General features: G+C 45.1%; 1 protein-coding gene across 3 annotated transcripts; it reads left to right on the top strand.

Annotated features, from left to right (window-relative positions):
* Window positions 1-322: 322 nt before the first annotated feature.
* On the top strand, window positions 323-26,419 carry LOC133440839 (G-protein coupled receptor family C group 6 member A-like). 3 transcript variants are annotated; one of them, XM_061718167.1, is made up of 8 exons: window positions 323-664; window positions 10,017-10,269; window positions 14,759-14,857; window positions 14,954-15,634; window positions 16,291-16,497; window positions 21,822-21,945; window positions 23,347-23,660; window positions 25,139-26,419. In XM_061718167.1, exons 1-8 carry the CDS (start codon window positions 462-464, stop codon window positions 25,922-25,924), a joined length of 2,667 nt encoding a protein of 888 aa, XP_061574151.1. In that variant the 5' UTR covers window positions 323-461; the 3' UTR covers window positions 25,925-26,419. The 3 variants fall into 3 exon arrangements, with proteins under 3 accessions (XP_061574151.1, XP_061574150.1, XP_061574152.1); XM_061718166.1 differs by having other exon boundaries at window positions 14,759-15,634; XM_061718168.1 differs by lacking the exon at window positions 323-664 and having other exon boundaries at window positions 10,218-10,269; window positions 14,764-15,634.
* The last annotated feature ends 853 nt before the right edge of the window (window positions 26,420-27,272 follow it).

Raw genomic sequence — 27,272 nt, 5'->3', positions numbered from 1 at the left:
TGCCTTAAGATGATTGTTTTGTACTTTTGTCTGTTTGAATGGTTGTGTTAAAAAATAAATCAGACGTTACTCAACAGTTACTCAGTACTTGAGTAGTTTTTTCCACCAAGTACTTTTTTTACTTTTACTCACGTAATTATTTGGATGACTACTTTTTACTTCTACTTGAGTCGTATTATTCTGAAGTAACTACTTTTACTTGAGTACAATTTTTGGCTCCTCTATCCAGCTCTGGAATAGGCCCGTGTGAACAGAAACTGTCAGTAAACACGGTGAGCGTCTTCAGCTGAGTCTGACTCACCTGCTGTCACTTGTGCAGAGATGGGCAGGGCTGCAGGGGGGAACCTGAGAGCTGAAGGAGGAAGCATGTGGGGATTTTCTTTTAACCAGTCAAGGCTTGTTCAAGTGAGAGTATCAGTCTGCCAGAGGTGAAGAGATTCAGGAGGGGCTCGCTCATCGTCATGGACGTCATGGCATCCTGGACTGCATTGCTCATCTGTTCAGTCATCCCCCCGTCTGTGGCTCTGGAGATGGGACGCCAACATGACAGGGGGCCGGTGGCCGCGGCCCCAGGAGACCTCATCATCGCAGGACTCTTCCCCATCCACGAAGACGTGGACCACTCCCAAACCTCCGGGGCTCCACACCCACCGCCTTGCATCAGGTGAGATGTGTTTACAGTCATCTGTTTATATCCAGAAAACAAAACAGCATGACATTCAGTATTCTTTGAGATTCCCGGATACATGAACAATGGTAGAAACACAATCAAGTTCTGCTTTCTAATTATGCAGAAGGTAGAGGAGAGCAATCAATCACATTTCTAAGTACAGTATTTTCCGCGCTGTAAGGTGCACCTAAAATCCAAAATTTTTATCAAAAACCGTATGTGCGTCCTATAATCAGGCAGAGCTGTCTGGGAGATTTGCGAGGACCTGTGCGAAATGGCTGGGGGAGGCCCTCGCGTGGTCGTTACACTCGCGCGCACAAAATTTTGGGGTTTTTCGGGTCGGATCGGGTGTTTATATGTGCAATTTTAACTCTCCAATTAGCAAAATATTGGATACAAACACACACACGTTTCATTATGAAGCATTGCATACCTTCCCCCGCCTCATCATCATCATCTCTTGCCTCGACGCGGGGCCCCGCGGCTGCTTGAGACCCGGTTGGATCGGTGATTTTTGTAACAAATTTATCAAACGAGCCTTTCAGAGAGGTATTAAACTCTTCCATTTTCTTTACACTGTGTCCTAACTGCATGCGACGCGAGCGAGTGTCAGCGACAAAATCAATTCCATGTCTTTATTTTCTATTGGACTGTCCTAACTGGCCGCAAGCGAAGCGGCGTAGGCCGTTTTGAGCTGAACATTTGTCGGACGTCCTGCTTCTATTTTCTTCCCGCTGCTCGTGTTGAAAGCCGGTTGAAAGCTGAAGAAGTCGATGAAATCCATGTCAGAGGGTTTTAGCCGACTCCAAAATGAAAATAAATCTTTAAAGGAGGCCGTTTTAGACCTTCAAGCTCGTTCCATGAGGGACAACTTGGTGTTCTCGGGGATCCCGGAAAAACCTGATGAAGATCCTGAACAATCCGTCCAGGATTTCATCCGGAACCACCTGAAGCTTCCAGAAGACCTGGCGAACTCCATCACGTTTCACCGCGTCCATCGCCTAGGAGGAAGAAGACCCGAAGCCCAGAGACCCAGGCCCATTGTTGCTAAATTCGAACACTATAAAGACAAAGAGCTTGTGAGAAGAAGGGGGCCACAGCTACGCGGATTGCCGTTCTCCGTGAACGACCAGTTCCCCCGGGAGATCCTGGACCGTCGCCGAGTCCTCTTCCCGGTCCGGAGGAGGTTCATGACGGAGGGATCTCGTGCTGTCATCACCGTGGACAAGCTGTACGTGAACGGACAACTGTACCGCGACTCCAACATCACGCCCTGGCTCTTCTAAAAAAGGATGAGTACAAAATTTACTTTCTTTTCCTCTCTTTCTTTCTTACTAACGGGTGATTAGGTTAGATATAGTTACATAAACACTTGGTGATTAGATTAGATATAGTTTCATAAAATATTCTCGGCATATATTAATGTATTAATAATTCTTGCTCTGCTAGTCTCGGTAAGTTATAGGCTCACACTGGTGATTGCCTTTCTCTCTCTTTTTTTTACTTTCTCTATTTCTTTTTCTATCATGTTTAGAATTATCTCCCTCCCCCCCACCTCACTCCCTTTCCCCTTTTTTTTTCTTTTTTCCCTCTATGTCCCACTCTGCTGCACTTTCTTTCTCGGTTTGGTAAATTGGTACAAACACACATTTCACACATCTAGAATAACATGGCACACACACATACAACAGCTTTTCATGCAACATTACCACTTACATATAATGTTACTTTCAATGATTGGATTATGGATAAATTAAAGTTTGTCACCTGGAACGTAAACGGAGCCGGGAACACGGCAAAGAGATTAAAACTTCTTAACCATATACAAACTCTGCAGGCAGACATTGTCCTACTGCAAGAAACTCATTTAGTTAAAGCTTCGGTAGATGCATTGGCCACGGCACAATTTCCGCATGTTTTCTGCGCCTGTTACAACTCCAGACAAAGAGGGGTAGCAATTCTCATTAATAAAAGAGTAAATTTCACCGTAAAGGACACTCACATTGACTCAGAGGGTAGATATTTAATTTTAGTCTTGCAAATTCAAAGCTTGAATTTATGTATTTCTAATGTATATGGTCCAAATGTTGATGACTCCTCGTTTTTTCACTCTTTTTTCACCTCACTTTCTGCTCACCTAGACAACACAGTCATCATCGGAGGAGACTTCAACATGGTTCTGGACCCTGGAGTGGACAGGCTCAGTAATGCAGGCGGACACAGGAGTTGGCAGTCAGCAAGTATTGTTAAGCAATACATGAATGATCTGGGTCTTTGCGATACATGGCGCTCTCTACACCCAACCCTTAGGAACTACACTTTTTTCTCAGCCGTTCATCACTCATATTCTAGGTTAGATTATTTTTTAGTCAGTAGCTCTCTGATGAGAGATATCTCAGAATCACAAATTCACCCAATCATTATTAGCGATCACGCACCTGTTTCTTTCACTCTGGGGAAGAGGGGGAGCGTATCATCCTCCAAAGTTTGGAGATTTAATACATCATTGCTCAAAGACCCCGACTTTATTAATTTTTTTAAGAAAGAATGGGATATATTTTTACAAAATAACGACCAGCCGGAAATATCAGCGAGCGTTCTATGGGAAGCAGGAAAAGCAGTAATGCGAGGCAAAATAATTTCCTTTTCTTCAAATAAGAAAAAAAAAGACAACTTAAAAACAAAAGAATTAGAGTGTGAAATAAAGACGCTAGAGGAGGCCTTCCAGACCTCTGCAGACGAACGTATCCTTAACAGAATAAGGAAAACTAAAATAGAATTAAATAAAATAATTGACGCAAAAACGCAGTTTCTAGTACAAAGGCTTCGCCTGGAAAACTTTGCACATGCTAACAGATCGGGAAAATACTTAGCCAATCAATTAAAAATAAACAAAGAAAAAACAACCATAACATCCATTAAGGACCAGTCAGGGGGAGTTACACATGACCCCTGTTTAATAAATTCAGTCTTTAGAGACTTTTACTATAAATTATACTCGTCACAAATTGAACCATCTGATCAATCCATTAATGAGTTTCTTGGAGACATTAATCTGCCGAAGTTACATCAGGAACAGGTTATGAATTTAGACTCACCGCTCTCAATAGGAGAACTCCATGAAGCTCTTCAACATATGCCCAATAATAAAGCTCCGGGCCCAGATGGTTTCCCAGCTGAATTTTACAAGGAATTCTGGAGTATATTAGCACCAACATTTTATAAAATGATTCTAAATGCTAGGGAAAATAAAAGCTTACCCTTAAATATGAACTCTGCTAATATTAGTCTTTTATTAAAACCGGACAAGGATCCCTTGCTCCCATCGAGCTACCGCCCAATTTCATTGATAAATGTAGACCTTAAAATAATTAGCAAGGCCATTACTGAACGTCTGAAAAGAGTCACCCCTTCTATTATACATCCGGATCAAACAGGCTTCATTAAAGGTAGACATTCGTCTACTAATATTCGCAGATTATTAAATATTATAGACTATTCGAGTATCAATAAACAGGAGACTACTATTATATCCTTAGACGCGGAAAAAGCATTTGATAAGGTAAATTGGAAGTTTCTATTGGCAACTTTGCATAAATTTGGATTTGGCGAATCTTTCATTGACTGGATAAAAATATTATACAGCTCTCCCAAGGCACGTGTAAGGACAAATGATCAAATCTCTACAAGTTTTACCTTGCAAAGAGGCACTAGACAGGGTTGCCCTCTCTCTCCCTCATTATTTGCAATATTTATTGAACCTTTAGCAGCAGCTATTAGACAAAATCAAAATATTAAAGGTATACAATGTAAAATATTAGAGCACAAAATTAGTCTTTATGCGGATGACGTACTCCTCTTCCTCCAGAACTCACGATCTTCACTATCACAGACAATTGCACTTATAGAGGGATTTTCATCTCTGTCTGATTATTCTATTAATTGGTCTAAATCCACTGTTCTGTGTGTTAACTGCAATTTTAGGAATATAACCAATACTCAATTACAATCAGGGAACATTAGATATTTAGGCATAAACATCTCCCCTAGGCTGTCAGAGTTAATAAAATTAAATCATGTTCAGCTTATAAAGAAAATAGAAGATGATCTTTCCAGATGGAGCTCTCTCCCCATTTCGCTCATGGGTAGAATAGCCACCATTAAAATGATGGTTTTACCAAAAGTAAATTATTTTTTCTCAATGATACCATGCAAACCCCCTCTTTCCTGGTTTAAATCGTTGGACTCATATGTATCAAAATTTCTGTGGAAAAATAAAACTCCACGTATTAGTTTAAAGACATTGCAAAAATCCAAAGAATATGGAGGTTTAGAATTACCTAATTTTCAGTATTACTTCATAGCCAGTAAGTTACAGTATATTGTAAAATGGTCAAAAGATCATCCTTTAGATAGTCAATGGCTGGACTCAGAGCAAGTGTTTTGTAATGAACTAGAAATCTCAGAGTTACCATTTATTAGTCAAAGTATCAAACGTCATCAATGTTTCAAAAGCATTAATATTAGCACAACTTTATCAGCTTGGTGGGAATTTCTTAAAATAGCTAAAATTTCACTTTTTCCATGTGACCGTACACCCATATGGAACAACCCAGACATCGTGAAAAATGATAAAAAGATGGTTAACTTCGTTCAATGGAGAGATCAAGGAATACGGTACTTACAGCACGTAATTGTAGGAGGACAGTTTGTACCTTTCAATACACTTATTGTTCAATACGGAGTTAGCAGGAATAAATTTTTAGAGTATCAACAACTTAAGGCAATAATAAATAAAACATACAAAATTAGCCAATTAGATTTACAACTTCCCGCTAAGATAATAGATTTATTGAATCTAAGCACTTTAAAGTTGTTATCAAAACTCTACAGGTTAGTGTCTAAACTGGACGATTCAGTCTCTCTCCCGACCTCTAAGTGGGAGGCGGATCTCTCTCTTAATACCGACCAGTTTTCTTGGTCACAAATATGCTCAAATACGTTTACTATGACTAAAAACCCAAACCTACAACTTATACAGTACAAAGTTCTTCATAGAATACATTATACTGGACAAAGGATGTTCCAGATGGGCTTTGTCACCTCTAATATCTGTTCACAGTGCACAGAGAACACCCCAGATAATTATATGCATGCTTTATGGTTCTGTACACCGGTACAGAGGTTCTGGAAGGAGATTTGTGAGGATTTATCCACATGGATCAACCACAGAATCCCAGTATGCCCCACGGTATGTATATTAGGTCACCTGGGAGACACTCAAATAGATCCTAATTGGACACACCGGGTTCTCACTGCCTTATGTATCGCAAAGAAAACCATTTTAGTAAATTGGAAACAAAAATCCAGTTTATGTATCAACCATTTTAGGAATCTTTTATCAGATCATATTAGTAGTGAGATAATGTCTGCCTCCACTGAACAACATTCGGCTGAATTGCACTCTCTGTGGTCCCCGTTTATTGGCTTCGTTACCTAGTGGGGGCGGGGGGGTGGTGATCTCGTAGCCCTTGGGGTTGGGGGTCGGCTTGGGGGGTCTGGGGCGCGGGCCTCTGGTGGCCCCTGGGGGGCGGTGGGGGGGGCCGCGGGGCCCTGTCCCTAGCCGGTGGGGGCCTTGGGGGCCTGTGGGGGGGGTTACCTCATGGCGGTGGGGGGGGGTGGCTGGGGAGGGCTCGGGCGGGGGGCTGTGGCTGGGGCGTCTCCGGGCCTCCCGGGGGGGGCGGGGCCGTGGACGTGGGGGTCCCACCCGGAGGGCCCGGCCCTGCCTGGGTGGGGGGTGGCTGTCTGCGCTGGGGGGGCATTGCTGCCTTGGTCCTCCGTCGCTGGGCGGGGGCCAAGTGCCCCTGCGGATGTGGGGACTCCGGGACCCTTGGGGTGTCCGCCGGGGTGGCCTCGGGGGGGGGTGGGGCCGGGTCCGGGGAGCGGGCTTCCCCTGACCGGGGGGTGCACGGGCGGGCGCGGCGGCGGGGTGGCACCATTCCCAGGTATCTATGTCTTATGTTGTCAGTATGAATGGGAGGATGTTGGACCGTTTCCTCCTCCGTCTGGGGGCTCCGGCGGCGCCGGGGGCGCCCTTGGAGGTGCGGTGGGGCCCTTGCCCGGCTCGGGGGGCCGGCCCCCGTCTACTGGACGGCCGGTGGGGGGACGCGGGTGTCTTATCAGGGCCGGCTTTGCTGGTCCTGCTTCCTGGCTTCGGCCTCCGCTCCCCCTCTTGCCCCCCCTACACGATTCATACGCACATAGGCGAAAGGCGGGGGGTCCGGGTCGTGGGGGGCACTGTCCCGCGGGGCCTGGCACTCCCCGCCTCACGGTTTTAACAGCAAAATAGACACTGCACATTCAACACTTAATAAATACATTTGACAAGGACACGTAGTTCGGGAGGGGGGGGGGTCTGTGTCAATCGATACTTGGCCCTCCCTCCTCCCTGTTTTTATGGCATTAATCACATGCACTCAACACAAGGGGCGGGAGGGGGTCCCACATCACCCGCGTTCCCTCACCGGCCTGGGCCTGGGACGGGTGGGTCGGGTTACCCGGGCCTGGCGGGGCCCGCCGTGCAGCCTGGGGTGCCTTCTGGCGGTGCTGGATCCCCCCGGGGAGGGGGAAACGGTGCGTGATTGTATGTCTGTGTCGGTGAGAATGCGGTATGGAAGGGTCCTGCCATGGAGGATTTGAGCCTCCATTGGCAGGACATCAAAAACTTAATAATTTATCAATATTATATTATACAAAGATGGGTATTATTATTATTATTATTAGTATTATTATTAGTATTATTATTAGTATTATTATTATTATTATGTATAGTATATTATATTATTATTAGTATAGGTATCGGATAGGTGAATGGATGAATGAATGGGATGCCTGGGTCTGGGGCCCTCCGTTGTCGGGCCTGCGCGGGTGTCGCCTTGTTGGGGGGTTCCCTCTCTCCGGGCCCGTCTCCGGTCCCCCCCGCTGCCTCTACGGCGGGGCGCCCCTCTGGTCTTGGAGGGCCACTTTCGTGGGGGACGGGTGCGCCTGCCCGCGTCGGCGGCCGGGGCGGCTCTGTCTCTCCGGGCGGGCTGGCCCCCTGCCGGGTGGGGGTCGCTGGCCTGAAGGGTGAGGGCCTCCTGGCCGCGTGTCCGGCCCGGACCGGGTGGCCGGGGATTGCCTGGGTCGCGGTCTGCCGCCGCGGGATCCCTGGCTGCTTCTTTCCGCGCCGTGGGGGCCCCGCCCGCGGGCCCCCTCGGCCGCCGCCGGGTGGGGGGGGGGGGCCTCGCAGGCGGTGGGTTGCCTCCCTCCTACTTCTCCCCTCTGTGGGGTTGCCGGTGGCCTGGGTTCCGGGCTCTTCCTTGTCGGCCTCTGGTCTCACGGGTGGCGGGGTTGCTCCCCCCCCTCCCCCACTATAGATACACTTCAGGTGGAGCTTTGTTTGGTTTATTACACACACACACACACACACACACACACACACACACACACACACACACACACACACACACACACACACACACACACACACATATAGTAATTTAGTCACACGCATACACACACACACACACACACACACACACACACACATGCATGATCATATACATACACACACACACACATAGACATACACACTGGCTTGTTCACCTGCATGCTGGCTCTCTAGTTTTTGGGTTTAGGTAGCGGTAGCGATAGCTTAGCTCAGACTGCGATCAGATTTCAAGATTTAGGTCGATTGCTGTTCGTGTTTTGGATGGCTCCGTGCCGGTTTCGTGCTTTGTTTGTGGTTTTTTTGTTGCAGATTTCCAGTGCTTGACGTGTGTCTCCGTGTGTTCCTGCTTCCTGGATTGGCAGTGGATGTCGTCACCACCCCCCCCCCACCCCCTCCCCCCCCAAAAAAAAAAAAAAAAAAAAAAAAAAAAAAAAAAAACACTGGGTTTGTATGTGTATATTTATGTATGTGTACGCATATGTGTGCGTATATGTATATATTACATATAGTAATAATGCACATATATACACTTTTGGTTTCTACCGTCATGGTATCAATCAATAATATGTGTGCAGACAAGGTAAATAAAAAAAAAAAAAAAAAAAAAAAAAAAAAAAAAAGAAAGAAAGCCGGTTGAAAGCGCTGTAGGAAACAGTCACGGATGAGGAACGGCTGATCCAGTTAGTTGAAATGAGAAGTTATCTCTATGATTCCTCCTCATTTCACCACAAAAACCTCAATAAAGTGGCAGCTGCTGGAGGGAGATGGACAGAGAGCTGGAAGTTTCTGATAAGATAATAAGATATAATAATAAGATAATATATAATAATAATAATAATAATATAATAATAAGATAATATTTTTTTCTGCCACTTTATTGAGGTTTTTGTAGTTTTAATTTGTGTGTATGGGGGTGGATGGATGTGTTTGTGAGTGGGTGTGTGTGTGTAGGTAGCTGTGTAGATGAGGTTCCTCTTACAAAGGATTAGTAGCATATATAGGTAGGATAGTTAGGCTATATGCTGGAATAATTATAGCAGTAGAGATGTGTGTGCAGATAGGCCTAGATAAGCAAAGATAGCTCTTATTATGTGTGTAATTTTGTATGTTTTTAATATTTGTATTGTGTATGTTTTTAATGTTTGTAAGGGCATGTCAAGTATGTGTACTTTTCTAACTCCTTTCTTTTAATTGTGATGTGAGCCCTGTTAGGGACGAGTGTTGCAAATTAGCATTCACTATATATAAGCATTCACTTATATAGCGCTTTCCAGCTGTACTCCTACAGCCCCAAAGCGCTTTACACTGCAAACATTCACCCACAAACGCACACATTCACACACCGGTTGTTGGCGGAGCTGCCATACACAACGGCGCTGGCCTGACAACCGGGAGCAACTGGGGGATTCAGTGTCTTGCCCAAGGACACTTTGGTGGACACAGGCGGAACTAGGGTTTGAACCACTGACCTTCAGGTTCATGGGCAAACGCTCTACCAACTGAGCCAACTTCCCCATTCACTAATAACGCTATGATACAGGCATCAGATAGCCATTTATGTCTGTCTATGTTTTCTGTATCTGTCCCTTCCAAATAAACAAATGAAATGAAATGAAATGAAAACAAAATTGAAGTTTCAATATTTATTTTCATAGAGAACTAAAACTTGATAAAGGAAAGAGAATGACATGAATACTGAAGACAGTAATTGTGCCATGCTCTTGTTAAATGTTAAGTAGAAATATATTAAATATGTTACTTATTCTACCCTGTGCTATCTTTACTTAAATGCCAAATGTATTTAACACACGTAGTTGCTAAGTTAAATGAAGACAATGAGAACTGTCCTGTGGTCAGGTTTGCGTGGAGAGGCCTGGGGAGAGCCCTGGCTATGATCAGTGCCATAGAGGACCTGAACCGATCCCCTCTGATGACGGATGTGAACGTGACTCTGGGCTACCGGATCCTGGACTCCTGCCATGACGTCAGCACAGCTCTGAGAGCCACAGCAGACTTCAGCCAGGGGCCCGTCGTGGCCCTCGTGGGGGCCTCCTACTCCGAGCTGTCCATAGCTGTGGCCAGACAGCTGACTCTGGAGATGATCCCTCAGGTGAGCTGGGACCAAAACCTTCTATCAGCTCTCTAGGGCAGCCAGGAGAAAGTTCCACGGGTGTCTCTGGGTTCTAGCAACATTTAGGGTGCTTTCACCTCTGTCCCATTTGGAGCAGTTGTTCCAGAACAGGGAGCGTTTCCACCTAAAGACCGGTTTGTTTGGTACATGTGAACACAGCAATCACGCTCGGATGCGGCACAAAACAAGCGAGCCGAGATCTCCTAGGAGAGGTGTTCTCGGCTCGCTTCCATTCCAGACCTGGAGCGGTTCGTTTGCAGTGAGAACATAATCCCCACAGCAACCGACATAACTCCATTCATTGTGTATGTGCGACCGCGGCCCAAGGAGAAGAGTCGGCGCAGCCTCCACCACCTTCTCTCTTATTGGACACAACTTTCTCTCTTCTCCCTTCTCTCCTATTGGACGTGCCGAGATGTCGTTACAGCGCAGCACAGTGAAATTAAAAAATGTTCAATTCGGGCAGGCAGGCGTGGTGGCGCAAACGCCACGGCAGGTGCCGCCGAGCTCGGCGACAGAGCGGTCCGCTCTTGCGCCGCAGTAGCACATACACGATGAATGGGATCACCGGTGGTGGTCTGCGCTTTGAGCCCTCGATGTGAAAGGGGTTATAACCATTGTTGTTTTTCCCGGGGTATCGGAAAAACATTTCTGACCAATGAGAGAACAGTTGGTTCATGGCATTTGTTATCAGCTTTGAACCGCTACAGACGGTTGCCTTGTGAACACAAACGCCACAAACGAAAAACGAAACAACTCTATCGATTTAGCCCCTGATTCGGAACCAAACAAACGGGCCACAGGTCTGAAAGCAGCCTAAGTCAGGCTTCTTGAAATAAGAGGCTGACAAATATGGTAATCCAATTTGTTTCCAAAACATCATAGAGGACACTTTAGATACTGGTCTAAACATCGTTCTGTCTGCAAAATAAACATTTTTTATTTTTAAATCCTCACAGTCTTATGCAGTTCTGAAGACTTTTTAGAGGGCAAAGGTCATGAACTCATACTTCCTGGTGCAATAATTCTTGATACTGTAGAGAAGAAAGAAGACTATTGAGTTAGCTTCGGATTCAAGCAGTTGTACCGGAACAGGGAACGTTTCCCCCTAAAGATCGGAACGTTTTGGTATATGTGAACACAGCAATCGCGCTCTGAAACGGTACAAAACAAGCGTTCCGAGATCTCCTAGGAGAGGTGGTCTCGGCCCGATTCCATTCGAGACCTGAAACGGTTAATTTTTTTTATTTGTAGTGAGAACATAATCCACACAGCAACCGATACAACGCCATTCATTGTGTATGTGCGACGCCGTACCCTACGCCGTAGGCTCTGCGTTGGTGTAACGCGGAACCATAAATCAGCCTAAAGCCGCGGCTGCGGTCTGTGCTGTGCTGAAAGGGGCTTGTCGTTTATCCCGGGGTACAGAAGAGGAAACTCCTTCCGCGTTCATTTGACCAACCAGAGAGTAGCTGGTTCGCGCATTTGTTAACAGCTTTGAAACGGTACAGACGTTTGCCTTGTGAACACAAACGCCACAGACGAGAAACGGAACAACTGTATCGATTCAGCCCCTGAATCGGAACAAAACAAACGGGCCACATGTGTGAAAGCACCCTTAAATACTGAGATGGAGGGATTGAACAATGCAGTGGGTGAATGTAAGCCTGAATCAACTCCTGGAGGTTGTTTCATCGCTCACATTTGGAGCATGTTGGAGCATGTATAACAAATGATGACATGAAACGGTCACCCGACCTGTGAGGTACTACAGCACACATTCTTATATGGACAAACCAGTGAGAAAATACATTTGAAGTATATGTAAAGATATAAGCACTTTTGAAAATAACCAGTCAGTTACCTGGGCTGTTTTTGTAAGAAAGCAGTCTCCGCGTTTCCATAGAGCCGCCAGTAGGCGACTCTATAGCTCAGCTAGCCCGTGATAGGTCTGTTTAGCTCAGGGGTCGGCAACCCGAAATGTTGAAAGAGCCGTATTGGACCAAAAACACAAAAAACAAATATGTCTAGAGCCGCAAAAAATGAAAAGTCTTGTATCAGCCTTAGAATGAAGGCAAATGGCGAAAGGCGAAATGTCGAGAAAAAAAGTCGAAATGCCGAAAAAAAAAGTCGAAATGTCAAGAAAAAATTTGAAATGTTGAGAAAAAAGTCGAAATTTTGAGAAAAAAGTCAAAATTTCAAGAAAAACATTTGAAATGTCGAGATTAATGTTGAAGTACAATCTCGAGAAAAAAGTCGAAATGTCGAGAAAAAAGTCAAAATTTTGAGAAAAAAGTCAAAATGTTGAGAACAAAGTCGAAATGTCAAGGAAATAGTCAGAATTTCGTGAAAAAAGTCAAAATGTCAAGATTAAAAAGGAAAGGAAAAAGGAAGAAAAAAAGAGAAAAAAAGGAAAAAAGAGAGAAAAAAAGAAAAAAAGAGGAAAAAAGGATAAAAAGAGAGAAAAAAAGAAAAAGAGAAAAAAAGGAAAAAAAGAGGAAAAAAGAAAAAAAGAAGAAAAAAGGGAAAAAAGAGAAAAAAAGGAAAAAAAAGGTCAAACATTTTTGAAAAAGCTCCAGGAGCCACTAGGGCGGCGCTAAAGAGCCGCATGCGGCTCTAGAGCCATGAGTTGCCGACCCCCGGTTTAGCTAGTCCACTTGAGATTTTTAATAGGGCTTGGTCGTCTTGACATCATCACTTGGCGGAGCCGCCATTTCCGATGCTACATTAGCTGCTCTTCGGACCACTGCGCACTGTTTACAGACGTGCTCCCTTTTTGTTGTGTCTTACTTGTAATCGTTACTTTCCGTTATTCTGTAACCATGGTAACCCATTGCTGTGTTGTAGCTGCAGCAGCTCCACACATAACAGATGTGGGGAAAAGATCGCTAATGGTTTAACTTTTCACTGCTTTCCTGCTCGGAGGCAGAACCACGGAGACCAGGCATCTGAGATAACAGAGTAAAGAGTCGTCGGCTCGCTTGGATCGCGGCTGTAAGACGACCAAACATAACCTTCCATAGTATCCCGATTTCGATGAGAGTCTGCTCCCTGCATTTTCATTTAGTGTACGATTATCTTTTTATACATTGTCTCTCCCTTCAACTGCGACACCACACACATACCAAATACACAAACAAGCGCGCACACAAACACACGTAAAGGCAGTCACAAGGCTAACACTATCTAACTTACATCATGACATGTAAGAAATCATAAAGAGTCATTACAGGTGCCATGTCATGATTATGAGTGTCACGTCTATGTAAAGCATAGTGTTAGCCTCAAGAAATGTGCTCCCAGATTTCATACTTTTCTATTCCTGTCCTATTGAAACCATACTGGTCTAGCCTGTCCCATCGGACGAGTTATACAAGCGACAGGAAATCCCCTTCTGTGTTGAGGTGGCAATCCAAGGAGGACCTGTTCACTGTGTTCCTCACATGTTCATGTTCTCATGTTAATTGTTTTTGATTTAATTTGAACATTTTATTTCAAACATGCATGATAAAAAAGCGTACAAAAAAGTGAAAAAACAGAATACAAATATATATATATATGTATATGTACAGCACCTCATATAATATTAGTTCACTGATCCACCAACATGCTTGAAATGGAGTAGGAATGAAGTAACCACTTGTCGAGTCCTACCCTTGAATATTACATACATTCATACATATAACAAGACAAGTTTCAATAACTGTTCAATACAGTGATATAATACTCAATTATATGTATATATAAATATAGTCAAAATCAAAGCAAATCAAGGCAAACAGAAGAAAACAAACGCCCATCATTTAGTTGTGCTACTATGTATGTAGGTAATAATAGAAGTAATTATAATGCATAGTATTACATTATCATTACTTTACTATAATACTACAGTATAATAGAGAACAATAGACAGCAATGGTATAACAATATACCGTATTTTCTGGACTATAAGACGCTACTTTTTTGAACCATGCAGCTTATACAAAGGTGCAGCTATTCTGTGGATTTTTCTTCCACCGCTCGGGGCGCTCTAACCGGAATTAGAATCAAAACTAAGACAAAATAAATGCAAAGAAGAATACGCTACTTCTTCTTTAACAGATAGAAGTAGGTAGAAACAGATTCCAAACAGATAAATAAATACTGGTTATTTTCTCTTGGTTTTGTCCCGTTTTAATCAGCAAAGTTGCTGCCGTGTTAAAAGACACTGTTAGGAAAGGATCTAGTTAGGTACAAACATGTACATCATTTACAGTTCAAAATCCTTCTGTACATGTAGAAAATATCTAATCTAACAACATAAATATCTGCGGCTTGCATATCTTTTTTTTTTAAATAGAGCGGATGTGGCTTATATGCAGGTGCGGCTTATAGTCCAGAAAATATGGTAATACTTGAATAACTATGTAAGAGTAGATATGTCACTTTTCCAAAACTAATGTCACCACTTGTCTTTTCTTCTCTGAAGATCAGTTACTCCTCGACAGCTGCCATCCTGAGTGATAAGAGCCGCTTCCCTGCCTTCATGAGGACCGTCCCCAACGACCGTCACCAGACGGCAGCCATGGTCAGTCTGCTCAGCACCTTCGGCTGGAACTGGGTGGGCGTGGTTACCACCGACGGGGATTATGGGAGATCAGCTCTGGACCACTTTGTCACACAGGCCTCTGAGAAAGGCATCTGCGTGGCCTTCAGATCGGTCCTGCCTCAGTCCGCAACCAGCGCCAACGTCCAGGCGGCCATCGTTAAGACGGCAGAAACCATCCACGCCAATCCAAAGGTGCAGGTCATTGTGTCATTCGCCAGTCCCCTTCACATGATGCATCTGTTCCAGGAGCTGAGGGACGGGGCTCTGGGGGCGGGACAGGGGGTGGAAGCCATGAGGAGAGTTTGGGTGGCCAGTGACAGCTGGTCGTCCTCCAGCTCCGTCACCAGAAACCTAACTCTGCAGGACATTGGACACGTTGTAGGCTTCACCTTCCAACATGGAGAGCCAAAATCATTTAGTGAGTGCCTGAGCAGGCTGGAGGCAGGTGAACTGAACTGCACCGGCATGAAACACATCCTACAGGAGCTCTGCAAGCACCTGAACGGCACTGACGGACCTGCAGACCCAGAGTTGGTGGATATCAGTGAAGTACCGGTGGGCCCTGAGCTGTTGGACGCCAGTGAAAGATCTGCAGACCCTGAGCTCCTGTCCAGAGCTGTGAGCTTGCTCAAAAAACACTCTCAACCTGACATCACCTTCAGTGTCCAGATGGCTGTGAGCGTCTTGGCTAACGCTGTCGCTTCCATCTGTCGCAGCAGAGACTGCAAAACACCTGGCAGCGTGCAGCCCTGGCAGGTGTGTGTGTGTGTGTGTGTGTGTGTGTGTGTGTGTGTGTGTGTGTGTGTGTGTGTGTGTGTGTGTGTGTGTGTGTGTGTGTGTGTGTGTGTGTGTGTGTGTGTGTGTGTGTTTCCACCTAATGCTTCACTTGCACTGGATTAACATAATCTGGGACCATTGCTAATTTGTAATAACGTGATTTTAATCCAATGTTAAAGCTCAATGTCTGTCATATGTAAAGTAAAAATTATACCACAAAATGACCGACCCTATACTACCAAACACCAAGGTCATGGCGTCAACAACAGAAAAAGTAAAGTTGGAGATGAAAAAATAGATTAAGCGATTAAAAAACACAACGCGCTAAATATGCCTGTAATTTATTAATCGCGATTAACGTGCTAATTTGACACCCCTAGATAAAATGTCCACAAAAAAAAGAAAAAGACAAAGTACAAAGTATATACATACAGTAGCTATATACCGGAAGTATAGACTCTCTGGCATTCATCATGGCGTAACCATCATGGCCTTCTGTTTTAATATATTTGACTTTTACATAGGTCCAAACAGAACACCAGAACGTGATCTCTGTTACAGAATTCACAACACTTTAGGTCACATGTTATAGACTGGTCTGTCCACTCACCTGGTGTCTGAACTTTGTTCTGAAGGTTTTAGAGGCTCTGCAGAAGGAGGAGTTCACCCTCAGAGGAAGCACCTACAGGTTTGACAGCAATGGAGATGTGAATTTGGGCTATGATGTGAGCATTTGGAGGTCGGAGGGAGGCCTTATCCATGTCCATGAAGTGGTAGCAGAGTACCATCCACTCAACTGCAGCTTCACCCACAGCAAGACCAGAAAGCTGCAGCTGCTGCAGGTACGCTCTACAACCCCAGACATATTGCATATACAACACTTCTACCTGAACCAAACACTTCTACCTGAACCAAACATGACTCCAAGATGGACCAAACATTCAATTCAATTCAATTTTATTGGTATAGCGTCTAATACAACAGATGTTGTCTCTAGACGCTTTCCAGAGACCCAGAACATAAACACCCGAGCTATTATTACATAAACAATGGCAGGTAAAAACTCCCCTAGTGGGAGAAAAGCCTTAAGCCAAACACTCACTCACTCACTCATCTTCTTTAACCGTTCCCGGGTCGCGGGGGCAGCAGCCTCAGCAGAGATGCCCAGACTTCCTTCACCCCAGACACTTCCTCCAGTTCTTCCTCCAGCTCTTCCTCCAGCTCTTCCGTGGGGAGTCCGAGGCGTTCCCAGGCCAGCCGAGAGACATAGGGGTAAATCCACAAAGAATAGATTGCGCCCGCAAATAGCGCTGTGAATTGCGCTGCATTTGCGCCCGCAATTTGCCCTGCTTTAAGGTCCTATTCACAAAAGATTTTGCTCTAATGATATACCGGAGCAAACACGCCCATAAAGTTTTGCGGCTGAGTGCAATTTGCACTTGTCTGAGTGAGCGGAGCTGTTTCCAGTGTTCTCCGTATTTCAGCACACAGATTGGTCCCTAATGAAAACTGCAGAGAGCACAATAGCCTCAACTTTCACGTATTTGTACTTCTAGTATTTCGCATGCAGATAGATAGATAGATAGATAGATAGATAGATAGATAGATAGATAGATAGATAGATAGATAGATAGATAGATAGATAGATAGATAGATAGATAGATAGATAGATAGATAGATAGATAGATAGATAGATAGATAGATAGATAGATAGATAAATATCATGTAAAGTGCAAACTAAAATATAGTCCAGTTGTGGCAGAGGTGAGTGTGTGAAACTGAGTTCAGGACGAGTTAAACACAGTCTTATTGCTGCGGGGACGCAAGGATCTCCTGAACCGCTCCGTGCGCAGTGAGCGGAGGCTGCGGACCCGACTGCTGCAGCTGCTGCCCCTCTGTTGCTCCTGGAGGCTGTGGAGAGGGTGTCTCTCCATTATAGCACTCAGTTTGTTCAGTGTGCCCCTCTCCACCACAGATCTTAGCGGGTCCAGACTCCTGCCCAACACTGAGCCCGCTTTTTTGACCAGTTTGTTCAGTCGCCTGGTGTTTTTGATTGCAAGGCTGCCCCCCCAACACAAAGCAGCAAAAAAGAGTGCACTGGCCACCATCGTGTGGTAGAACATAGTCATCATCTCCACACACACATCAACAGACCTCAGTGTCTGTATGACATAAGCTAATGAAATGTCAAATGTTAAGAGGCTGTGCGCATTTACGCACAAGGCACAGCACCGGTAACTTCATTAACACTGGATCGGGATCAGATCAGGATCTGATGGTAATTCATGTTCTTTGTTTTGCTACACACACTTACAGGTCAGCTGTTAAACACACACATTCTAGATGTATATGTTTATATGGTGGAATTGTTTGTAATAAAAGAGCCCCTTATGTATGGATGAATCCTGAACTCCGTCCTGTTACTTTTATTTTTAAATCCGATAAGTCCACAACCCCACTTGATCTGATTGTCTACAGTCATGTCTGAATGTAGATTTCACCCTTAATATCATTCAGTATCACACAGACTTGAATGATATTGAAGAGAGAGAGAAACATATACAGAGCGGGAGTGAGGAGTGAGTTTGCGACTTTGCGCGCAGTTTAATACACGCTTCTGAATGGCGGTATTTGCTCCACTATTTTTGCGTGTGGCAAATAGCCCTGGCCTTTGTGAATTAGGCGCTTTTTGCAATGAGGCTTATTTGCATAGAAAGGGGGCAATTTTGCGCCGAATGTATGAATATTACCTAATTTGCATGCATGCAAATGGCACCGGCGCAGACTGCCACTATTTGCTTGGTAGCGCAGTTTGTGGAGCAATTCGCCCTTTGCGGGTGCTTTGTGAATTAGACGCTCTCTTTTTGTCTCATTTGCACCGGTTTAGCGGCCGCAAAAGCCGCGCAAGTCTTTTGTGGATTTGGCCCATTGTCTCTCCAGCGTGTCCTGGGTCTGCCCCGGGGTCTCCTCCCGGAGGGACATGCCTGGAACACCTCCCTAGGGAGGAGGGACATGCCTGGAACACCTCCCTAGGGAGGAGGGGCATGCCTGGAACACCTCCCGAGGGAGGTGGGACATGCCTGGAACACCTCCCTAGGGAGGAGGGACATGCCTGGAACACCTCCCTAGGGATGAGGGACATGCCTGGAACACCTCCCTAGGGAGGCGTCCAGGAGGCATCCGGTAAAGATGCCCAAGCCACCTCAGCTGACTCCTCTCAATGTGAAGGAGCAGCAGCTCGACTCCGAGCTCCTCCCGGGTGACCGAACTCCTCACCCTATTTTTAAGGGAGCGTCCATCCACCCTGCAGAGGAAACTCATCTCGGCCGCTTGTATCCGCGATCTTGTCCTTTCGGTCACTACCCAAAGTTCATGACCATAGGTGAGGGTAGGTGCGTAGATTGACCGGTAAATCGAGAGCTTCGCCTTTCGACTCAGCTCCCTTTTCACCACGACGGTCCAGTACATAGACCGCATAACTGCGGACGCTGCACCGATCCGTCTGTCAATCTCACGCTCCATTGTTCCCTCACTCGTGAACAAGATCCCGAGAGACTTCTCCACCCACCCGGAGAAGGTATGCCACCCTTTCCCGATGGAGAACCATGGCCTCGGTCTTGGATCTGATTTTCATCCCTGCCGCGTCGCACTCGGCCTCAAACCGCCCCAGCACATGCTGAAGGTCCCGGTCTGATGAAGCCAACAGGACAACGTAATCTGCAAAAAGCAGAGATGAAATCCTGAGGTTCCCAAACCGGATCCCCTCCGGCCCCTGGCTGCGCCTAGAAATCCTGTCCATAAAAATTATGAACAGGACCGGTGACAAAGGGCAGCCCTGCCGGAGTCCAACATGCACTGGGAACAAGTCTGATCAACTGCCGGCAATGCGAACCAGACTCCTGCTCCGATCATACAGAGACCGGACAGCCCTTAGCAGAGGGCCCCGGACTCCATACTCACTGATCCCCCACAGAATGGCACGAGGGACACGGTCAAATGCCTTCTCCAAATCCACAAGCACATGTAGACTGGTTGGGCAAATTCCCATGAACCCTCGAGCACCCTGCGGAGGGTGTAGAGTTGGTCCAGTGTTCCGCGACCGGGACGAAAACCGCATTGTTCCTCCTGAATCCGAGGTTCAACTATCGGCCGTATTCTCCTCTCCAGTACCCTGGCGTAGATTTTCCCGGGGAGGCTGAGAAGTGTGATCCCCCTATAGTTGGAACACACTCTCCGGTCCCCCTTTTTAAACAGAGGGACCACCACCCCGGTTTGCCACTCCAGCGGTACTGTCCCCTTCCTCCATGCGATGTCGCAGAGGCGTGTCAACCAAGACAGCCCTACGATATCCAGAGACTTGAGGTACTCAGGGCGAATCTCATCCACCCCCGGTGCCACTGAGGAGCTTACGAACTACCTCAGTGACCTCGGCTTGGGTGATGGATGAGCACGCCCCAGAGTCCCCACTCTCTTCTTCCTCAGTGGAAGGCATGTCAGTCGGGTTGAGGAGATCCTCGAAGTATTCCTTCCACTGTCCGACAACGTCCCCAGTCGAGGTCAACAGCTCCCCACCCGCACCATAAACGGTGCCGGCAGAGTACTGCTTCCCCCTTCTGAGGCGCCGAACGGTCCGGTGTGGAGTCCCACAGGCCAACATAGCCCGGACGTCAGCAGCACACAGCAGGCAGGTGGAAGCAGCAGCGGGACGACCAATTCAATTTTATTTATATAGCGTCTAATACAACAGATGTTATCTCTAGACGCTTTCCAGAGATCCAGAACATGAACATAAACATAAACATAAACATAAACCCCCGAGCAATTATTATATAAACAATGGCAGGTAAAAACTCCCATAGTGGGAGAAAAGCCTTAAGCCAAACAGTGGCAATGTCATGGTTTGGTTTTCTAGGACCCAAGTGCAGGAGACAGAGGGAGGCTGGAGGCAGGAGTTCTCAAAAAAACAAGGGGTTTAATACAAAAAAGGCAAAAACAAAGCGCTGCAGAGCAGGATTGACAAAAACCAGGATCAGGACAAAACTACGAGGAGACATGGAAGAGAGAACAGTACGGGCCGACAGGGCACAAAGGAATGACAAGACAAGATATACTGAGGGGATAACGAGACATGACGAGACACAGGTGCAGACACAATCAGGGAAGATGGGACACAGGCGGGGCAAGACAGAAACTGAAGGCAGGGGGGAATGTCAACCTTGACAGGCAAGGAAAAACTCCCCTTTAGGAGGGAAGAAACCTTGAGCAGGACCTGGCTCATAAGGGGGGTGGGGGACCGCAGGCAGGTGGAAGCAGCATCGGGATGACCGGGGGTGGGGGCGGGGTACCGGGACCGCAGGCCAGCACGCAGCTCCTGAAGCACCGGCCTGCAAACATGCACAAAAGAGAAAAAAGGGGGGCCAGCAGAAGAAACTACAGGAGCGATGGACAAAAATGATGGCTATGAGATACTTATAATAAATAAAAATGGAAATGGAGAAGAGAGGAAGGGAAGAGGAGAGGAGAAGAAGGGTGAGAGGCACCGCCCAGTGGATCATGTCGGTGCCCCCCTGCAGCATAAGCCTATAGCAGCATATCTACCACAAAGCTATATTTGAGACTAACTATTATAGTCTTGTTCTATAGCTGCAACTATGACTACTGACTCTAACACACTAGAGTTTACACTACCTAGAGATTTACCAACACCAGCTAGAGGTTTACTAAACACTAACTATAGGCTTTACTTTACCCAGATTGGAAGTTGGTTCCATCACTCCTACCTGAACCAAACCAGCCAGACTCTTCTCCTCCATTGTTCCCCGATGGTGGAATGACCTACCAAACTCTGTCCGATCTACAGGGTCTGTAGATCGGACACTACTTTTAAGAGCTAGCTAAAGACGTGTCTTCTTAGAAATAGCTTTCTTATTTAAAAAAAACAAACAAACATATATTCTAGCACTGGCGTGACAGCATCTGTGTACAACTGGACTCTCAACAGTCTGACCATCACTGATCCAGCTGGACCCTCCTATGTGATGTTGTGCTTGTGTTGTTCTCTCAGATGTAAGTCGCTTTGGATAAAAGCGTCTGCTAAATGACAGTAGTGTAGTATAAAATAATGAACAGAGATGTGAAAATGTAATTCTGCTGGTGTCTTCCTCAGAACGTCATATCCAGATGCTCCAACAGCTGTGTTCCTGGAGAGTTCAAGAAGACGGCTGAGAGCCAACACACTTGCTGCTACGAATGTATCAACTGCACCGAGAACTACTTCTCCAACAGCACAGGTACCAGAGAGTTCTTCATACAGTCTCATCTCTGGTCTCCAGCAGGAGAGTTCCCCCTTTATGATCCAGGTCCTGGTCCAGGTTTCTACCCCCCTTATGATCCAGGTCCTGGTCCAGGTTTCTACCCCCCTTATGATCCAGGTCCTGGTCCAGGTTTCTTCCCCCCCTTATGATCCAGGTCCTGGTCCAGGTTTCTACCCCCCTATGATCCAGGTCCTGGTCCAGGTTTCTTCCCTCCTAAAGGGGAGTTTTTCTTGCCACTGTTTGGCTTAATGTTTTTCTCCCACTAGGGGAGTTTTTACCTGCCATTGTTTATGTAATAATTGCTCGGGGGTTTATGTTCTGGGTCTCTGGAAAGATCCCAGAGACAACTTCTGTTGTAATTGACCAGAGGTCGGCAACCCAAAATGTTGAAAGAGCCATATTGGACCAAAAACACAAAAAACAAATATGTCTGGAGCCGCAAAAAATGAAAAGTCTTGTATAAACCTTAGAATGAAGGCAACACATGCTGCATGTTTCTATATTAGTTTTTAACTGGGTCCTCGGCTTCAAATGTAGCTCACGTCTTTCCACGTTACTCTTTTTGTTACGCAAATCTACGGACGAGTATTAGGGCCAGGCAGGAGAAAAATAAAAATAATTTTTTAGCGGAGGAAGATTTTTTTTTCATTATGCACTTTGAGTAAAAAGTCGAAATGTCAAGAAAAAAGTCGAAATGTTGAGATTAATGTTGAAGTACAATTTCGAGAAAAAAGTCAAAATGTCGAGAAAAAAGTCGAAATGTTGAGAAAAAAGTCAAAATTTCGAGATTAAAAAGGAAAGGAAAAAGGAAGCAAAAGAAAAAAAGGAAAAAAGAAGAAAAAAGAAAATAAAGAAGAAAAAGAGACGAAAAAAAGAGAAAATTTGAAATGTTGAGAAAAAGGTTTCGACTTTATTCTTGAAATTGTATTTCAAAATTAATCTCAACATTTCAACTTTTTTCTCGAAGTGCACAATAAAAAAAAATCTTCCCCTCTCAAATATTTTTTCTCCTGCATGGCCCTGATACTCATCCGTACAAATCTTCGTTAACAGAAATGTTGAAATGTAATATTTATTCTACACATTTTTACAGCATTGGAAAACGTTCAGAATGTTTGTGTCGTGTTTGTCCTCCTACAGAAACCATATTAAAACAAAAAATATATTTCCCTCCCCAATCGATTTCCATTTTCAAAGATTTTTGAAAATGGGAGCCACTAGGGCGGCGCTAAAGAGCCGCATGCGGCTCTAGAGCTGCGGGTTGCCGACCCCTGTAATAGACGCTATATAAATAAAATTGAATTGAATGGAATCTCTGAAGCTTGATGAAACCCCATGTTGGACCATTTTGAGTGTGCGTTCCTGTTCCTCCTCCAGATATGGACCAGTGTCTGAGCTGCGACCCCAGCACGGAGTGGTCTCCCCAGGGCAGCTCCGGCTGCACCCCCAAAGCCCTGCGCTTCTTCTCCTGGCACGACAGCTTTGCAGCGGTGCTGCTGAGCTTCTCCACCATGGGGATCCTGCTGGCCCTGCTGGTGCTGGCTCTGTTCCTGCACCGCAGAGACACTCCGGTAGTGAAGGCCGCCGGGGGGGCCCTGAGTCACGTCATCCTCCTGTCTCTGGTGGTCTCCTACGTCAGCGCCATCCTGTTCGTGGGCCGGCCCAGCGGCCTGCAGTGCAAAGCTCGGCAGGTGTGTAGAGAATCCTTTCGGGACCCCCTCATGAAACTAAGTTTTTCCTATAAGTACTAACACCTTCATCCATGGACTTGAAGAAAAACACTGGAGTCATGTTTCGGCTGGTGTTCCGTTCAAATACTGCGCAGGCCTTTATTGTAAGAATTACAATCAGTACCAAACACAGGAGAGACGGCTCCCGGTGACCGATTCTAAAATCTTTCATCGAGTCCTCCTTCTTATATACTATCAAAGGGCCTGGGGGCCACACCCCTCAGTTTTATGATTACAACCCATATTCTTCCATTGTTTCACGTATATTTTACTGGAGGAACAAGAAACAACCGTTCATTTTTTAAAACTTTAACCACCCTCCCCTGCACCTTTTTTCAACAACAGGTGTCTTTCCTTAGAATCTTGAGAACTTTGAGCACACAAGGGGAGGATTCCCCGAGTGACACTTGTTATTACAGATTTTGGTGTAAATTGCTCAAACAAGTGCTATCTCTAGACACCTGTTCTGATAAATGACGCCCCTTATACCCAGAAAAAGGGGAGATAACTTTGCACACCGAGAGCGGAGCTTCTCGCTCAGGAGGCCGCGTGTGCTTTCTTCCAATCTGAGCCCAAGACAGGCAGGTTTTTTACATCATACAACATTCCTTTGCATTGAGCAGAGTTGCAGAGATTTTTTACGGTCACCAAAGCTTTAAAAAACAACAATGATTATATAAAACTGTTAATCTTTTTCTACTACAAGAGAGGTGCAGATGGGGAGAAAGACACACACACAGAGACAGGAGAGAGAGATACACAGCCAGCTTTCATGTCGCTACACAGCGTCTTTCAAGGCCAAAATTAACACGGATCAGCAGAGTTAGAAACTTTTCGAAGTTAGACTTTAGCACGTAGCAAAAGTTATGAATCTTTAATACACATACATACTGTCTTTCTTTTTTCTCCCTCAGTTCAAAGTTCTTATACAGATCTGTTAGGTTCCTAAATCAACATAACATAAATTCATAACTTAGGAAAGACACAGAGACTGTAGAATGGACAATGAACAGACGTTGGGGGTAAAAGACACACGTGACATTTCAGTTAAAGAGCAAATAATCTGTGGTATGCAGAAACAAACAGACATCCTTAAAAAACACAAAGGGTCAAGGGGTCAACTAAAAACAGGAACTCTGCTGGGGGTTTTGAACAGATGGTCCAACTGACAATGGGACAGTTGTGGGACAGCCGAACCCCCCCTGACAGAACTCAGGAAGTGCTGCCCTGTCGTCTGTTAACATGTTATAAGCATGTGAAAAACAGCAGTTCTCCAAGCTGACTTGATTCTGATTCTTTATTCTGGTAGTTTTCATAAGGACAAACTAATTCAAAAAGGTTGATTAACCTCACAAGATCTTTCTGGAATGAAAAGTTTCCCATGTTAGATTCCAACCAAATGATTATATATATATATAAGAATGCCAATTCCTCTACAGGTGCTGTTTGGAATCAGCTTCACTCTGTGCGTCTCCTGCATCCTGGTTAAGACTCTGAAGATCGTTCTGGCCTTCCAGTTCAACCCAGGGCTGCCGGGGATCCTGCGGGGGCTCTACCGGTCCTACGCCATCATTGGCATCTGCATGGCCGGTCAGGTGGCCACCTGCATCTGCTGGCTGGTCCTCAGGAGCCCCTTCAAGCAGGTCACCATCTCCCAGACCGAAGTGCTGGAGAACTGTCACGAGGGTTCTTACGTGGCTTTCGGGGTGATGCTGGGCTACATCGCTGTCCTGGCTTTCATCTGTTTCATCTGTGCTTTCAAAGGCCGGAAACTTCCTCAGCAGTTCAACGAGGCCAGGTTCATCACCTTCAGCATGCTGCTGTACCTGGTCTCCTGGCTGCTCTTCATCCCCATCTACGTCACCACCTCGGGGGTGTACCTGCCCGCCGTGGAGATGGTGGTCATCCTCATCTCCAACTACGGCATCCTCAGCTGCCACTTCTTCCCAAAGTGCTACGTCATGCTTTTCAAAAGTGATCAGAACAACGCAGGCGCCTTCAGGAAGAAACTGTATGAATATTCCAGAAAGATCTCAGATTTAGTGATCGTTTCTGTGAGTTCAGAGTCCCAACAGCAGTCCGGTCCTTCAATCTCCTCCGAACCTTCTCTTGAGAATCCCCCAGAACTCTCCAAAGAGTCGATCGGCAGAAACAGAAGCAGCTTCTTGGTTTCAGGCAGCGGTTCGACCACACGGCGCTGCCTCAGAAGAAGCCTCAGTATGTGAGATGTGGAAACTCAGACGGTTTCTCTGTAAACCAGGGATGTTCAGCATCACAGAGACAGAGAAGGGCTGCTTGCACAGAAACTGCAAAGATATTGAAGTATTGCAATGTGTTTTAATCATAGTATATACATATCATGATGTAGATGATGATGTTGAAGAGAAAGCAAGTATAACTTAAAAGGAACGGAGATTAAAAAAAACAAAACAAGATTCAGGACTAAATTGATGGAACGTTGTGTTTCTGTGAAAGGAATCAGTTTATGGAACAATCTGAATAAAGAAAACAAAGAATCCAAATCAAACATTACATTCAAAAGAACAATTAAAGCCTTTATGTTAAATAAATATAATGAAATGTGTTAGTTAAGTTTGATTGACATACCCATAGACGGCGATAATTCTATTTTATTTTAGTTTTTTATTTACTTAGTTGTTGTTTTTTAAATTTCTAATTTATGTTATTTGTGAGTTTATTTCTTGGAAAAAGGGGCAGATTAGATAGGATTCTTCTTCTTTCTGCTCCCTTTTCATTCACAATTTATGAACATTTGTATTTGTATTTGTATTGAATTGTTTGCTTTATTTTTTGAATGAAATAAAGAATAAAATGAAAATGAAATGAAATATCACTTTTGGTTAAAATCGTTTTGTTGGTGTATGATGGAGAAAGAAGCAAATATAACATTGTCATAAAAATGAATGGTTGAATATATGTCAAATTAACTCCTCCACTACCAGTTCAGGGCAGTGGAGGGAATTTGCATGGAAGAACATAATCAGGTATTTCATAACCCCGAGAAGGAAACAAGGTGGCAGAATTGAATCTGGATACTGTTGGAGACAATGTAATAATACGATGGCTGACCACTGTCATATCTGTTGGTGTTGCCCAGTGATCCAACCTTACTGGCTGGATGTAGCTAGAGAGATAACATCAATTCTTGGCTTTGAAATTGAGTATAGCTTGACATCTCTATATCTGTGTAATCTACCAACTGAACTCAATCCCCAGGATGTATACCTTTTGAAAATATTACTTATAGCCAGCAAAAAGTCAATAACAAGGAAGTGGCTTAAGAGGGAACCACCGACGGTGAGAGAGTGGATAACACTGTGAAGGAAATGGGTGAAATGGAATTGCTGACCTTCTCCCTAACACTGTGTGGTGATAAGGCCCAGAAATATTGGGGGAAAGTATATACTGTAAGTGAGAGATTGTTATAGAAAAAATCCTCTTGTGTTTATTTTTTATACTATGATGGATGTTTATTGTCACTTAATATATTGGACTGATTGAAAATCACAATGGCATTGGAAATGTCCTTGTTGATATCATTACCCACAAATG

Source organism: Cololabis saira, chromosome 3, assembly GCF_033807715.1.
Source record: "Cololabis saira isolate AMF1-May2022 chromosome 3, fColSai1.1, whole genome shotgun sequence".
NCBI classification, from domain to species: domain Eukaryota; kingdom Metazoa; phylum Chordata; class Actinopteri; order Beloniformes; family Belonidae; genus Cololabis; species Cololabis saira.
The sequence above is the reverse complement of the archived record's forward strand: the minus strand, read 5'-3'. Positions and strand labels throughout refer to the sequence as shown.

Coding starts and splice junctions, on each gene's coding strand:
- LOC133440839 (XM_061718166.1), top strand. CDS start 462: ATGGACGTCATGGCATCCTGGACTGCATTGCTCATCTGTTCAGTCATC. Junction 10,270..14,758: donor CTCTGGAGATGATCCCTCAG/GTGAGCTGGGAC, acceptor TCTTCTCTGAAG/ATCAGTTACTCCTCGACAGC. Junction 16,498..21,821: donor GAAAGCTGCAGCTGCTGCAG/GTACGCTCTACA, acceptor TGTCTTCCTCAG/AACGTCATATCCAGATGCTC.